This window comes from Ovis canadensis, chromosome 11, assembly GCF_042477335.2.
Source record: "Ovis canadensis isolate MfBH-ARS-UI-01 breed Bighorn chromosome 11, ARS-UI_OviCan_v2, whole genome shotgun sequence".
NCBI lineage: Eukaryota > Metazoa > Chordata > Mammalia > Artiodactyla > Bovidae > Ovis > Ovis canadensis.
Window position 1 is genome coordinate 54,976,994 of NC_091255.1, and position 16,183 is coordinate 54,993,176.

At 37.8% G+C, this 16,183-nt stretch overlaps 1 protein-coding gene across 1 annotated transcript in view; it reads left to right on the forward strand.

Annotated features, from left to right (window-relative positions):
- Positions 1-16,183, forward strand: part of EFCAB3 (EF-hand calcium binding domain 3) — a 493,997-nt gene that overhangs the window by 196,573 nt on the left and 281,241 nt on the right. Inside the window, exons 33-35 of the mRNA XM_069541641.1 lie at positions 6,549-6,653; positions 11,529-11,582; positions 12,225-12,329. Of these exons, the coding sequence (XP_069397742.1) occupies positions 6,549-6,653; positions 11,529-11,582; positions 12,225-12,329 (264 nt within the window). The remainder of the gene's footprint in view (positions 1-6,548; positions 6,654-11,528; positions 11,583-12,224; positions 12,330-16,183) is intronic.

The window sequence follows — 16,183 nt, forward strand, 5'->3', positions numbered from 1 at the left end:
GATGACTGTGGCTTTGTAGTAGAGCCTGAAGTCAGGCAAGTTGATTCCTCCAGTTCCATTCTTCTTTCTCAAGATTGCTTTGGCTATTCGAGGTTTTTTGTATTTCCATACAAATCTTGAAATTATTTGTTCTAGTTCTGTGAAAAATGTGGCTGGTAGCTTGATAGGGATTGCATTGAATTTGTAAATTGCTTTGGGTAGTATACTCATTTTCACTATATTGATTCTTCCAATCCATGAACATGGTATATTTCTCCATCTATTAGTGTCCTCTTTGATTTCTTTCATCAGTGTTTTATAGTTTTCTATATATAGGTCTTTAGTTTCTTTAGGTAGATATATTCCTAAGTATTTTATTCTTTTTGTTGCAATGGTGAATGGAATTGTTTCCTTAATTTCTTTTTCTACTTTCTCATTATTCGTGTATAGGAATGCAAGGGATTTCTGTGTGTTGATTTTATATCCTGCAACTTTACTATATTCATTGATGAGCTCTAGTAATTTTCTGGTGGAGTCTTTAGGGTTTTCCATGTAGAGGATCATGTCATCTGCAAACAGTGAGAGTTTTACTTCTTCTTTTCCAATGTGGATTCCTTTTATTTCTTTTTCTGCTCTGATTGCTGTGGCCAAAACTTCCAGAACTATGTTGAATAGTAGTGGTGAAAGTGGACACCCTTGTCTTGTTCCTGACTTTAGGGGAAATGCTTTCAATTTTTCACCATTGAGGATAATGTTTGCTGTGGGTTTGTCATAGATAGCTTTTATTATGTTGAGGTATGTTCCTTCTATTCCTGCTTTCTGGAGAGTTTTTATCATAAATGGATGTTGAATTTTGTCAAAGGCCTTCTCTGCATCTATTGAGATAATCATATGGTTTTTATTTTTCAATTTGTTAATGTGGTGAATTACATTGATTGATTTGCGGATATTGAAGAATCCTTGCATCCCTGGGATAAAGCCCACTTGGTCATGGTGTATGATCTTTTTAATGTGTTGTTGGATTCTGATTGCTAGAATTTTGTTGAGGATTTTTACATCTATGTTCATCAGAGATATTGGCCTGTAGTTTTCTTTTTTTGTGACATCTTTGTCAGGTTTTGGTATTAGGGTGATGGTGGCCTCATAGAATGAGTTTGGAAGTTTACCTTCCTCTGCAATTTTCTGGAAGAGTTTGAGTAGGATAGGTGTTAGCTCTTCTCGAAATTTTTGGTAGAATTCAGCTGTGAAGCCATCTGGACCTGGGCTTTTGTTTGCTGGAAGATTTCTGATTACAGTATCAATTTCCGTGCTTGTGATGGGTCTGTTAAGATTTTCTATTTCTTCCTGGTTCAGTTTTGGAAAATTGTACTTTTCTAAGAATTTGTCCATTTCTTCCACGTTGTCCATTTTATTGGCATACAACTGCTGATAGTAGTCTCTTATGATCCTTTGTATTTCTGTGTTGTCTGTTGTGATCTCTCCATTTTCATTTCTAATTTTATTGATTTGATTTTTCTCTCTTTGCTTCTTGATGAGTCTGGCTAATGGTTTGTCAATTTTAATTATCCTTTCAAAGAACCAGCTTTTGGCTTTGTTGATTTTTTCTATGGTCTCTTTTGTTTCTTTTGCATTTATTTCTGCCCTAATTTTTAAGATTTCTTTCCTTCTACTAACTCTGGGGTTCTCCAACTCTTCCTTTTCTAGTTGCTTTAGTTGTAGAGTTAGGTTGTTTATTTGACTTTTTTCTTGTTTCTTGAGGTATGCCTGTATTGCTATGAACTTTCCTCTTAGCACTGCTTTTATAGTGTCCCACAGGTTTTGGGTTGTTGTGTTTTCATTTTCATTAGTTTCTATGCATATTTTGATTTCTTTTTTTATTTCTTCTGTGATTTGTTGGTTATTCAGAAGTGTGTTGTTCAACCTCCATATGTTGGAGTTTTTAATAGTTTTTCTCCTGTAATTGAGATCTAATCTTAATGCATTATGGTCAGAAAAGATGCTTGGAATGATTTCGATTTTTTTGAACTTATCAAGTTTAGATTTATGGCCCAGGATGTGGTCTACCCTGGAGAAGGTTCCATGAGCACTTGAAAAAAAGGTGAAATTCGTTGTTTTGGGGTGAAATGTCCTATAGATATCAATTAGGTCTAACTGATCTAATGTATCATTTAAAGTTTGCGTTTCTTTGTTAATTTTCTGTTTAGTTGATCTGTCCATAGGTGTGAGTGGGGTATTAAAGTCTCCCACTATTATTGTGTTATTGTTGATTTCCCCTTTCATACTTGTTAGCATTTGTCTTACATATTGTGGTGCTCCTATATTGGGTGCATATATATTTATAATTGTTATATCTTCTTCTTGGATTGTTCCTTTGATCATTATGTAGTGGCCTTCTTTGTCTCTTTTCACAGCCTTTGTTTTAAAGTCTATTTTATCGGATATGAGTATTGCCACTCCTGCTTTCTTGTGGTCTCTATTCGCGTGGTATATCTTTTTCCAGCCCTTCACTTTCAGTCTGTATGTGTCCCTTGTTTTGAGGTGGGTCTCTTGTAAGCAGCATATAGAGGGGTCTTGTTTTTGTATCCATTCGGCCAGTCTTTGTCTTTTGGTTGGGGCGTTCAACCCATTTACGTTTAAGGTAATTATTGATAAGTATGATCCCGTTGCCATTTACTTTATTGTTTTGGGTTCGGGTTTATACACCCTTTTCGTGTTTCCTGTCTAGAGGATATCCTTTAGAATTTGTTGGAGAGCTGGTTTGGTGGTGCTGAATTCTCTCAGCTTTTGCTTGTCTGTAAAGCTTTTGATTTCTCCTTCGTATTTGAATGAGATCCTTGCTGGGTACAGTAATCTGGGCTGTAGGTTATTGTCTTTCATCACTTTAAGTATGTCTTGCCATTCCCTCCTGGCCTGAAGAGTTTCTATTGAAAGATCAGCTGTTATCCTTATGGGAATCCCCTTGTGTGTTATTTGTTGTTTTTCCCTTGCTGCTTTTAATATTTGTTCTTTGTGTTTGATCTTTGTTAATTTGATTAATATGTGTCTTGGGGTGTTTCGCCTTGGGTTTATCCTATTTGGGACTCTCTGTGTTTCTTGGACTTGGGTGATTATTTCCTTCCCCATTTTAGGGAAGTTTTCAACTATTATCTCCTCAAGGATTTTCTCATGATCTTTCTTTCTGTCTTCTTCTTCTGGGACTCCTATAATTCGAATGTTGGAGCGTTTCATATTGTCCTGGAGGTCTCTGAGATTGTCCTCGTTTCTTTTAATTCGTTTTTCTTGTTTCCTCTCTGATTCATTTATTTCTACCATTCTATCTTCTATTTCACTAATCCTATCTTCTGCCTCCGTTATTCTACTATTTGTTGCCTCCAGAGTGTTTCTGATCTCATTTATTGTGTTATTCATTATATTTTGACTCTTTTTTATTTCTTCTAGGTCCTTGTTAAACCTTTCTTGCATCTTCTCAATCCTTGTCTCTAGGCTATTTATCTGTGTTTCCATTTTGATTTCAAGATTTTGGATCATTTTCACTATCAATATTCGGAATTCCTTCTCCGGTAGATTCCCTACTTCTTCCTCTTTTGTTTGGTTTGGTGGGCAACTCTCCTGTTCCTTTACCTGCTGAGTATTCCTCTGTCTCTTCATCTTGGTTATATTGCTGCGTTTGGGGTGGCCTTTTTATATTCTGATAATTTGTGGAGTTCTCTTTATTATGGAGCTTCCTCACTTTGGGTGGGGTTCTATCAGTGGCTTGTCAAGGTTTCCTGGTTAGGGAGGCTTGTGTTGGAGTTTTGGTGGGTGGAGCTGGGTTTCTTCTCTCTGGAGTGCAGTGGAGTGACCAGTAATGGGTTATGAGACATCAAAGGTTTTGGGATAATTTTGAGCTGCCTGTATATTGAGGCTCAGGGGAGTGTTCCTGTGTTGCTGGAGAATTTGCGTGGTATGTCTTGTTTTGGAACTTGTTGGCCTTTGGGTGGAGCTTGGTTTCAGTGTAGGTATGAAGGCATTTGATGAGCTCCTATTGCTTAATGTTCCCTGAATTCAAGAGTTCTCTAATGTTTTCAGGCTTTGGGTTTAAGCTTCCTGCTTCTGGTTTTCAGTTTTATTTTTACAGTAGCCTCTAGACTTCTCCATCTATACAGCACCGATGATAAAACATCTAGGTTAAAGATGAAAAGTTTCTCCACCTTGAGGGACACTCAGAGAGGTTCACTGAGTTACAAGGAGAAGAGAAGATGGAGGGGGTAGTTAGAGGTAACTGGAATGAGATGCGGTGAGATCAAGAGAGGAGAGAGCAAGCTAGCCAATAGTCTCTTCCTTATGTGCGCTCTATAGTCTGGACTGCTCAGAGGTATTTACAGAGTTATACGGGGAAGAGGAGAGGGAGGAAGTAGACAGAGGTGACCAGGAGGATAAGAGAGAGGAATGAGTAGGAGAGAGACAAATCCTGCCAGTAACCAGTTCCTTAGGTGTTCTCTACCGTCTGGAACACACAGAGATTCACAGAGTTGGATAGAGAAGAGATGGGGGAGAAAAGAGACAGAGGCCACCTGGTGGAGAAAAAGGAGAGGCCAGAGGAGGAGAGAGTGGACAAGCCAGTAATCTCGCTCTCAGGTAAACTTGGGTAGTGAAGTTTGGGTTTTTAAATGTACAAAATTGACAACAAAGATTAAAAATCTGGAGTAGAGGTTGGATTTTCAAAGATACAATATTAAAGAAAAGCAGAAGGAAAAAGGAAGAAAGAAAAAAAAAGAATTATTAAAAAACAAACAAACAAACAAAAAAAACCAAAACACCAACAACCATCCAAAGAGTATATATGGTGTTTGCCTTAAAAAAAAAAAAAAGTCTTTTTTTTAAAAAAAAATAGTAATACTAGGTTATAGAAATAAAAATTAGAGGAGAAATAGAAGACTTAACAATTAAAAAAAAGCTCGGAAAAAAAGAAAAAAAAAGCAAAAGGCAAAAAAAAAAAAAGAATGATTTTAAAAATATTAAAAAATTAAAAATATATCTGGCTCTTCTCTGATGTTATGGGCCGTGTGGGCTCACTTCCAAGGTGGTTTCCTCTGTTTAACTTCTTCTGTTTGCTGGTTTTTAGGCTCACTAGTTCAGTCGCGCTGTGGGGAGGGGGGATGCTGCAAACAAATAGCACTGTCGTGTGTACACAGTATCTCTGCCCCTCTTGACCTGTCCTTTCTCGCGGAGCACAAACCGCTCCGGCTCTACGATGCTCAGCCGGGAACCGTCTGGGGCCGGCCCTAGGCTGCGTGCACTTCCCTGGTCCAAGCCGCTCAGGTTCGGCCCTCAGGCAGCCCTCAGAGGCACAAATGCGGCTGGGACTGCGCTTTGTGCCCTTCCCAGGTCCGAGTAGCTCAGGAGTTTGGCAAGCGCAATCACCGCGGCTTGTCACCTTTTCCGCCGCTGCTGCTCAGCTTTCTGGGTGGACCGCTGGCGCACCCCGTGAAGCAGACTGTGACTGTCCAGCACCCCCAGAAGTCTTAGCAAAGGAGCCTGCTTGCAGTTAGGTAAGCAAAGTCTCTCCGGGTCTGCAGTTGCCCCTTTCCAGACCTTACGGCTCTGGCTGCCTGTCCCCGGCGGGGGATGGTCTGCAGCCGGCTTTTTCCGTTCCGTCCTTTGTTCTGTGCTCGGTCCTGGCGGGGTCTTATGTTCGAGCTTTTCGCGTGGTAGCTATCCCACAGTCTGATTTGCTAGCCCAGGTTAGGTCGTTCTGGTTGCGCGTGGGGCGTTCCTGCCCGATTCTTGCAAAGCTCTGCAGCCCGCGCCTCCCGCGCGTCCCTGCCCTGCCCCCACTTCCCAATGGCGGATGCAGGCGTCTGTGCTGCTTTTCCGCTGGGGGAGTTACTGGTGGGCTTGTAATCTCTTGGTTTTAATTATTTATCTATTTTTCCTTCCTGTTATGTTGCCCTCTGTGTTTCCAAGGCTCGCCACAGACTCGGCAGGGCGAGTGTTTCCTGGTGTTTGGAAACCTCTCTTCTTAAAATTCCCTTCCCGGGACGGGCTTCCCTTCCCGGGACGGAGCTCCCTCCCCACCTCCTTTGTCTCCTTTTTCGTCTTTTATATTTTTTCCTACCTGTTTTGAAGAGAATGGTCTGCTTTTCTGGTTGCCTGATGTCCTCTGCCAGCCTACAGAAGTTGTTTTGTGGAGTTTGCTCGGCGTTGAAATGTTCTTTTGAGGAATTTGTGAGGGAGAACGTGATCTTCCCGTCCTATTCCTCCGCCATCTTTCCCTCCCTCTCTCAAAAATAACCTGTTACTTCAGAAATCTATGAGATTAGTTGCTTCAGCTCTAGTTTAAAAATTGTAAGAAATTTTATGGTATGTTTTCTTACCCCCTCAAGCCCAACTTTAAAAAGAGAAATTTTATTTATAACTCTGCTACTTACTTTTTCAGTCATGAATATGATTTATTTTTATTACTGCTTTTCCATTACTTTTCTGAGGTAATAATGGCTATTAGAAAAGGAATTTATGGATAGAGTTATATTTTTAATGTTTTGAAGTTATTTAATTTGCCTCATTTTAATTTACTCTCTTTTTCTAAGGCGGGATGATTAACGTCAATGATCTGAACAAAGTTCTTGGAAACATGGGAATTAAGCTCACAGAAAAAGAACATGAAGCTCTGATAGCTAATCTTCCAGTTGATGGTGAGCATGAAGTATATAATATACTCTAACATCTCTGAGCTCCAAAGGGTTATGTCCAAGTATCTGCTAAATATTTCTATTTAGATGTCCCAGGCTAAAAAGAAATTCATTATATTTTAATTGAATAGATTCTTAACTCCATGTTCTCTACATCTCCTATAAAACTGGGGTCATTCTTCACTCTAACTTTCCCTTAATCCCTGTCCCCGTTAAATTCTATTTAACATCCTAAAGATTTCTTTACTCTGCTTTCTTTACTCCTGACTATCTGTTACCGCTGCCCCTATAAACTGGTATTTATAGCCCCAACTTTCTACCTCATCAACATTTGACATTGTCAGGTGTATTATATTTTAACAGGGTTGATATGAAATTGTATCTTGTTGTTTTAAACTGCATTTGCAGATTGCCAGTGAGGTTATCATCTCATACCTTTACTGATCATTCAACCTTTCTTTTCTGTAAATTGCCTTTTCATATATTTTGCCTAAATCTATTAGGTAATTTGCATTTTACTAATTAACTTGTAGTTGTTCTTTATGTACTCTGTGCATGTGTGCTAAGTCGCTTTAGTCGTACCTGACTGTCTGAAACCCTATGGACTATAGCCTGCCAGGCTCCTCTGTCCATGGGATTCTCCAGACCAGGATACTGGAGTGAGTTGTCATGCCTTCCTTCAGGGGATCTTCCCGACCCAGGGATCAAACCCGTGTCTCTTATGTCTCCTGCATTGGCAAGTTGGTTCTTTACCACTATTGCCACCTGGGAAGCCCACATATTATATGCTAATATGTATGCTAGTAGGATATAGCATCCCACTCTGTATGCTAATAATTTTTATGTTTTATATACAAGAAATCAAAAGCATCAATTCTTTGGCACTCAGAATTGATACTTTTCAACTGTGGTGTTGGAGAAGACTCTTGAGAGTCCCTTGGACAGCAAAGAGATCCAACCAGTCCCTCTTAAAGGAAATCAGTCCTGAATATTCATTGGAAGGACTGATGTTGAAGCTGAAACTCCAATACTTTGGCCACCTGATGCAAAGTACTGACTCACTGGGGAAGACCCTGATGCTGGGAAAGATTGAAGGCAGGAGGAGAAGGATCGACAGAGGATGAGATGGTTGGATGGCATCACCGACTCAATGGACATGAGTCTGGGCAAACTCCAGGAGTTGGTGATGGACAGGTGAAGTCCATTTGGTCACAAAGAGTCGGACATAACTAAGCAACTGAACTGACACAAGAAATATCTGTCTCTTACTTAGCATGTTGCTTAGATTATCACCTTTCATTGAGCAGAAGTTCTTAATTTTAATAGAATTAAATTTGTCACTATCTTCCTTTATAATTTGTTTTTTATTTAGAAATTTCTTCCTTATCATCAGATCTTTCCTATTGTTTTTATCCGATTTCTTTTTAATTGATAAGAAATTTATTTATTTATTTATTTTTGGTGAGTTAGTGAAAGTGAAGTCACTCAGTTGTGTCCAACTTTTAGCGACCCCATGGACTGCAGCCTACCAGGCTCCTCCGTTCATGGGATTTTCCAGGCAAGAGTACAGGAGTAGGGTCTAATATTTTTCTGTATTAATGGCCAGTATTTCATTAGCCCTTTTCCTAATGATTTGTAATATTTACTATCATATATGCTAGAGTCAGTTTCTAAGTTTCTATACTGTTTCATTGACCTATTTTTCCCTCTATCAATATACTATGCTACCTTAATAATAAGACCTTACATTAGTAAATCTTGAAATTGAATATTGTAAGTACCCCTTCTTGAGATGTGTCTTATATATATATATATATATACATATATATATGTGTGTGTGTGTCTTATATATATATATATATATATATATATATATATATATAATGGAGTATTACTCAGCCATGATAGACAAGGAAATAATGCCATTTGCAGCAGCATGGCAAGATTAGAGATTATCATGCTAAGTGAAGTATGTCAGATGGAGAAAGACAAATATCATATGATATCATTTACATATAGAATCTTTTGAAATGATACAAATGAACTTATTTACAAAACAGAAACAGAATCACAGACTTAGAAAACAAAGTTGGTTACCAGAGAGGAAAGTAGCGGGATAAATTAGGAGGTTGGAGTTAACATACACACACTACTATATATAAAATAGTCAAAAAGGACCTACTGTATAGCACAGGAAGCTCTTCTCAATACTCTGTAATATCCTATATGGGACAGGATCTGAAAAAGAATAAATATATGTATAAGTAAATCACTTTGCTGTGCACTTGAAACTAACACGACATTGTGAATCAACAATACTCTAATATAAAATAAAGTTTTTAAAAGTACCCTTTCTTGTTCCTCAAAATTATGTCAGTTATTTTGTAATTCTTAGTCTTCCATAAATTTCATAAACTGTTTCTAAAATCTATGATTAATACCATTTGGATTTTAATTGAATATATATTAAAATTAGTACTGTGGTATTTCCAGACTCTTGTTGATTTTCTGATGTTAATCTGGTTTCCCACAACCCTACAAAGATATTTAAAATCAATTATTTCTTTTTCTTGTTATATTTAATTTGTTAGGAATTGCAGCCCAATTTGAATACTAGAGGTAAAACAGGCTTTCTTGTCTTTTTGTGGTTTTAATGGACAAACTTCTTAAGTTTCACCATTGAATAGTGGTGTCTACTTTTACATTTGTTTGTTTTATTGAAACAAACAATATATGAAATTCACATATTCATATAACATAAAATTAGCTGCTATGAAATAGATAATTCAGTGGTATTTAGTACATTCACAATATTGTACAATAACCAATTCCAGAACATTTTTGTCTTCTTTTTAAGACTCTCCGTTATTTTAAGCTGTTACTTTACACTAATCCCACCTTTGGTATTAGGGTAATATTGGCTTCATAGAATGAATTAGGAATTATTTCCTCCTTTTCTATTTTTTTGGAGGAGTTTGAGAAAAGTTGGCATTAATTCTTCTTTAAATGTTAGTAGAATTCACCAATGAAACCAACTGGTCCCAGGCTTTTTTTTTTTTTTTTTTTTTTGGTTGAGAAGTTTTTGATTGCTAATTCAATCCATTTACTTGTTAAAAGGCTGTTAAAGGTCTGTTTCTATTTCTTCGGGAGTCAATTTTGGTAATTTATGTTTCTAGGAATATATCTTTTTCATCTGGGCTATCTAATTTGTTGGCATGTACTTATTCATAGTATTCTCACATAATCCTTTTTATTTCTCTGAGGTCTGTAGTATTTCCCCACTTTCATTGTTTATTTTAGTATATTGCATCTTTTTCCTTAATCAATTTAGCTAAAGATTTGTCAGTTTTTTCTTTTCAAAGAGTCAGCTTTTCATTTTCTTGATTCTCCTGATTTTTCTGACTTCTATTTCATCTATCTCTACACCCGAATTTATTATTCCCTTCTTTCTACTAGCTTTGAATCTAGTTTGACATAATCCACTTTCAGGGCTTATGAAGCGCCCAGTCTTGCCTGAGGTATATGGCCACATAGAGGAAGGTTACCAAATTAGAGTTCTCTTAGCACAAGGAATAGTAAGTAGTTGGGGTTTCCTGGTGGCTCAGATGGTAAAGCGTCTGTCTACAACACGGGAGACCCAGGTTCAATCCCTGAGTTCGGAGGATTCTCTGGACAAGGAAATGGCAATCCATTCCAGTACTATTGCCTATAGTCCATGGGGTTGCAAAGAGTAGAACACGACTGAGTGATTTCGCTTTCACTTTTCATGGCTGATTGTTAGACAACCAGCAATATCTGCCACATACCCACAAAGCCTACTACATGGCCTAGTTCATATTAACAATTCTTTACATATTTAATAAATGAATTAATCAGTAGACAAAAAATAATGAGGAAGAAAACTTCCTGTGGTGGGAAATGGTAGAAAGCTTTGACACTTGTCTCAAATGTATGCTAAGTTGCTTCAGTAGTGTCTGACTCTATGCAACCCTATAGCCTGCCAGGCTCCTCTGTCCATGGGATTCTCCAGGCAAGAATACTGGAATGGGTTGCCATTTCCTTCTCCACAGGATCTTCCTGACCCAAAAATCAAACTCACATCTCTATGTCTCCTGGATTGGCAGGCAGGTTCTTTACCACTAGTACCACCTGGGAAGCGTGTCTCAAATGTATAGAAATCAAGTATTTACAGCAAGTCATGGTGATTTAAAATATTGGAGAAAAGAAATTTAGCACAGAATGAAAGATGAAAAGTACAGACACTTTTCCATTTGTGGTGACCACTGATGGAGCTTTGTGGCTGGGATAAATCATATCTTGATCTCCTTATACAGGAGTGTATAGCTTCATATAAACTAGAGAATCCTTATAATCTAGGAAACAATTGGTTCTTAATTTTATTGGATGAATTATTGAAATCTAATTAAGTATAAATTAATATACATTTATCAGTTCAGTTCAGTTCAGTTGCTCAGTCGTGTCCGACTCTTTGCGACCCCATGAATCGCAGCACGCCAGGCCTCCCTGTCCATTACCATCTCCCTGAGTTCACTCACACTCACGTCCATCGAGTCCATGATGCCATCCAGCCATCTCATCCTGGGCCATCCCCTTCTCCTCCTGCCCCCAATCCCTCCCAGCATCAGAGTCTTTTCCAATGAGTCAACTCTTCGCATGAGGTGTCCAAAGTACTGGAGCTTCAGCTTTAGCATCATTCCTTCCAAAGAAATCCCAGGGTTGATCTCCTTCAGAATGGACTGGTTGGATCTCCTTACAATAAAATAAAAATAGTTGATTTTGACTAGGAGCTATAAATAAGTATTTTATACCTTTTTTCTAAATCTCAATCATTTATATTAATTGTACCTTTTCTAATAGCTAATGGAAAGATTGTTCTCAATGAGCTAATGGATGGAATAAAAACTGTTATAGGTGAGTGACAAATACTCTAAATCTAAGAAAATAAATTATTATACTAAATTATATTTAATGATTTTTTTATCAGCATTGTCATAACTGTTTCATCATCATTGTTGATTTAGACATTTTTCCTTTTTATTAATGAGTGGTATTTATCAAATTTTCCAGAGTTGGTTGAACTGTAGATAATCTATATTTTAATAACAGTGCTTTGGTGCAGTCTTTTGATAAGAAGTATCTTATTCTATGAAGCATTTGTCAACAATATATTTCATATGAGTTTATAATTATCACATATTAGTTTAGATGACCAAAGTACAGGTATAGATGAAGCACTGTAGATGAAGCAAAGCTTCAACTTATATAGGTAATCATATAAAGACCAACACAAATTTCATTCAATAGCTAAAGATCAAACATATAAAATATTCTATTTTATCATGGTACTTTTTATCCCTACATTCTATTGTATACTATATTATCCTGTCCACATGATTAGGAGATAATACCTTTAACATATGTTTGTGATGAAGTTTTGCTCTTGATTCAATAACTGAAATCAGTGCTACATAGGAAAATATTATTTATTTTTATATTTTAAATCTTTAAGTAATTTTTAAAATTCTTACATTTTATAATTCTTATTATTTGTAGGGGAGGACATTGATATCTCTGACACAGAAGGTATTCTGGAAAACATGAGGATACAATATTCAGATAAGGAACGCTTGGAGCTATTGAAAAAGTTATCAGCTGATGGTAAGCATTTCAAATATCACTGTAACAGTGGTTCCCAAGAGGGGACAGTTTTGCTCCCGAAGAAACATTTGACAATGTCTGGAAACGTTTTTGGTTGTCACAACTTGGTTGGGGGGAGGGGGGATGTGTCACTAGCATCTGGTGGATAGAAGACATCTAGTGCATAGGACAGGCCCGTACAGCAAAGAATTATCCAAAATGGTAGTAGTGCTTCTGTGAAGAAACTTTGCAGTAAAACCTTTAAGAAAACTTAGATTTGTGTGTTTAAATAAGAATGCCTATTCCATTTGAGACTTGAAGAAAAAGTTTGTCAAAAATTAAGAAATCTTAATTGCATAATTTAGTTCTTCATTTGAAAATCAAGAAACATACCATCATTATGAATAAGTGCTGAGAAATACCTGCCATTACTCTTAATTCTACTGCAATACTTAATTTTAAGAGAGGAAATTGAATAAAAAGGAAGTGTGGATGTTCAGTCATTCTGTTGTGTCCAATTCTTCATGACTCCATGAACTGTAGCCAGCCAGGCTTCCCTGTCCTTCAGTATCTCCTGGAGTTTGCTCAAGCTCTTTTCCATTGAGTCGATGATGCCTTCCAACCATCTCACCCTCTGTTGCATCCTTCCCCTCTTGTCCTCAATCTTTCCCAGCATCAGGGTCTTTTCCAATGAGTTGGCTCTTCGCATCATGTGGCCAAAGTATTGGAACTTCAGCATCAGCCCTTCCAATGAATAGTCAGGGTTGATTTCATTCAGGATTGACAGGTTTGATCTCATTGCTGTTCAAGGGACTCTCAAGAGTCTTCCCTTGCACCACAAATCAAAAGCATCAATTCTGCAGTGTTCAGCCTTGTTTATGTCCAACTCTCACACCTGTACACGATACTGGAAACACGAAAGATTTGGCTCTTCAGACTTTTGTCAGCAAAATGATGTCTCTGCTTTTTAATACGCTATTGAGGTTTGTCATAGCTTTTCTTCCCAAGGACCATGTGTCTTTTAATTTCATGGCCGCAGCCACTGTCCTCAGTGATTTTGGAGCCCAAGAAAATAAAATCTTCCTGTGTTTCCATTTTTTCCCCATCTATTTGCCATGAAATGATGGGACTAGGTGCCATGATCTTAGTTTTCTGAATGTTGAGTTTTAAGCCAGCTTTTTCACTTTCCTCTTTCGCTTTCATCAAGAGGCTCTTTAGTTCCTCTTCACTTTCTGCCCTAAGGGTGGTGTCATCTGCATATCTGAGGTTATTGATATTTCTCCCAGCAATCTTGATTCTAGCTTGAGCTTCGTCCAGTCCAGCATTTTGCATGATGCACTCTGCATAGAAGTTAAATAAGCAGGGTGACAATATACAGCCTTGACGTACTCCTTTCCCAATTTGGAACCAGTCAGTTGTTCCATGTCTGGTTCTAACTGTTGCTTCTTGATCTGCATACAGGTTGCTCAGGAGGCAGATAAAGTGGTGTGGTATTCCCATCTGTTTAAGAATTTTCCACAGTTCGTGTGATCCACACAGTCAAAGGCCTTAGTGTAGTCAATGAATCAGGAGTAGATGTTTTTCTGGAATTCTCTTGCTTTTTCTATGATCCAACAATTGTTGGCAATTTATCTCTGGTTCCTCTGCCTTTTCTAAAACCAGCTTGAACATCTGGAAGTTCTTGGTTCATGTACTAGTGAAACCTGACATGGAGAATTTTGAGCATTACTTTGCTAGCATGTGAGATGAGTGTAATTGTACGGTAGTTTGAACATTCTTTGGCATTACCTTTCCTTGCGACTGGAATGAAACTGACCTTTTCCAGGTCTGTGGCCACTACTGAGTTTTCTAAATTAGCTGGCATATTGAGAGCAGCACTTTAACAGCATCATCTTTTAGGATTTGAAATAGCTCAACTGGAATTCTATCACCTCCACTAGCTTTGTTCATAGTGATGCTTCCTAAGGCCCACTTGACTTCACACTCCAGGATATCTGGCTCTAGTTGAGTGACCACACAATCATGTTGATCCGGATTATTAAGATCTTTCTTGTGTAGTTCTTTTGTGTATTCTTGCCACCTCTTCTTAATCTCTTTTGCTTTTATTAGGTCCTTACTGTTTTGTCCTTTATCATCCCCCTCATTGCATGAAATGTTCTCTTGATATCTCCAGTTTTCTTGAAGAGATATCTAGTCTTTCCCATTCTTTTGTTTCTCTCTATTTCTTTGCATTAATCACTGAGGAAGGCTTTCTTATCTCTCCTTGTTATTCTTTGGAACTCTGCATTCAGATTAATATATCTTTCCCTTTCTTTGCCTTTCACTTTTCTTCTTTTCTCAGCCATTTGTAAGGGCTCCTCAGACAACCATTTTGCTTTCTTTCATTTCTTTTTCCTTGGGGATAATTTTGGGCACTGTCTCCTATACATACAAACCTCTGTCCATAGTTCTTCAGGCACTCTGTCTATTAGATTTAATCCTTTGAATCTAGTTGTCACTTCCACTGTATAATCATAAGGGATTTGATTAAGTCATGCCTGAGTGGCCTAGTGGTTTTCCTTACTTTCTTCAATTTAAGTCTGTATTTTGCAGTAAGAAGTTCATGATCTGAGCCACAGTCAGATCCCAGTCCTATTTTTACTGACTGTATAAAGCATCTCCATTTTTGGCTACAAAAAATATAATCAATCTGATTTCAGTATTGACCATCTGGTGACGTCCATGTCTAGAGTCTTCTCTTATATTGTTGGAAGAGGGTGTTTGCTATGACCAGTGTGTTCTCTTGACAAAAATTGGTTGGCCTTTGTCCTATTTCATTTTGTACTCCAAGGCCAAACTTGCCTGTTACTCCAGGTATCTCTTGACTTCCTATTTTTTACATGCCAGTCCCCTATGATGAAAAGGTCATCTTTTTTTGGAGTTAGTTCTAGAAGGTCTTAAATATCTTCATGGAACCATTCAATTTCAGCTTCTTTGGCATTAGAGGTTGGGGCATAGACTTAGATTACTGTGATGTTGAATAGTTGGCCTTGGAAACAAACCAAGATCATTTTGTTGTTTTTGAGATTGCACCCAAGTACTGTGTTTCAAACTCTTTTGTTGACCATGAAGGCTACTCCATTTCTTCTAAAGGATTCTTGCCCACAGTAGTAGATATAATGTTCATCTGAATTAAATTCACCCACTCCGGTCCGTTGTAGTTCACTGATTCCTAAAATGTAGTGTTCACTCTTGCCATCTCTTGTTTGACCAATCCAATATGCCTTGATTAAGGGACCTGACATTCCAGGTTTCTATGCAATATTGTTCTTGACAGCATCAGACTTTACTTTCATCAGACATCGTTTCTGGGCATCATTTCTGCTTTGGCTCAACCTCTTCATTGTTTCTGGAGCGATTTTTCTGCTCTTCCCCTGGAGCATATTGGACAACTACCAGCCTGGGGCGCTCATCTTTCAGTGTCATATCTTTTGGCCTTTTCATACTGTTTGTGGGTTTCTCAAGGCAAGTATGCTGAAGCAGTTGGCCATTCTCTTCTCCAGAAATCCAAATGAGAAAAGTAAAAGGAGGGATTAAAAGACTGAATGTTTTGGCATGGTAGAATAATAATGATAATACTGGCTTTACAATTCAAAGAGAATATGATCACTTTTGTTTGGGGAGGGGAGGGTTGTACCACATGGCATGTGGGACTTTTGATCAGGAATTAAACCCATGTTCCCTACTTTGGAAGCATGGAATCTTAACCACTGGACCACCAGTAAAGTCCCCAGATGATCAGACTTTCAAAGTTTGTTTTTAGTTTGTAATGTTGTTATAATTTGATAATATGGAACAATTTTAAAGCCATAATTTAATTCTAAAATGATTTTAAA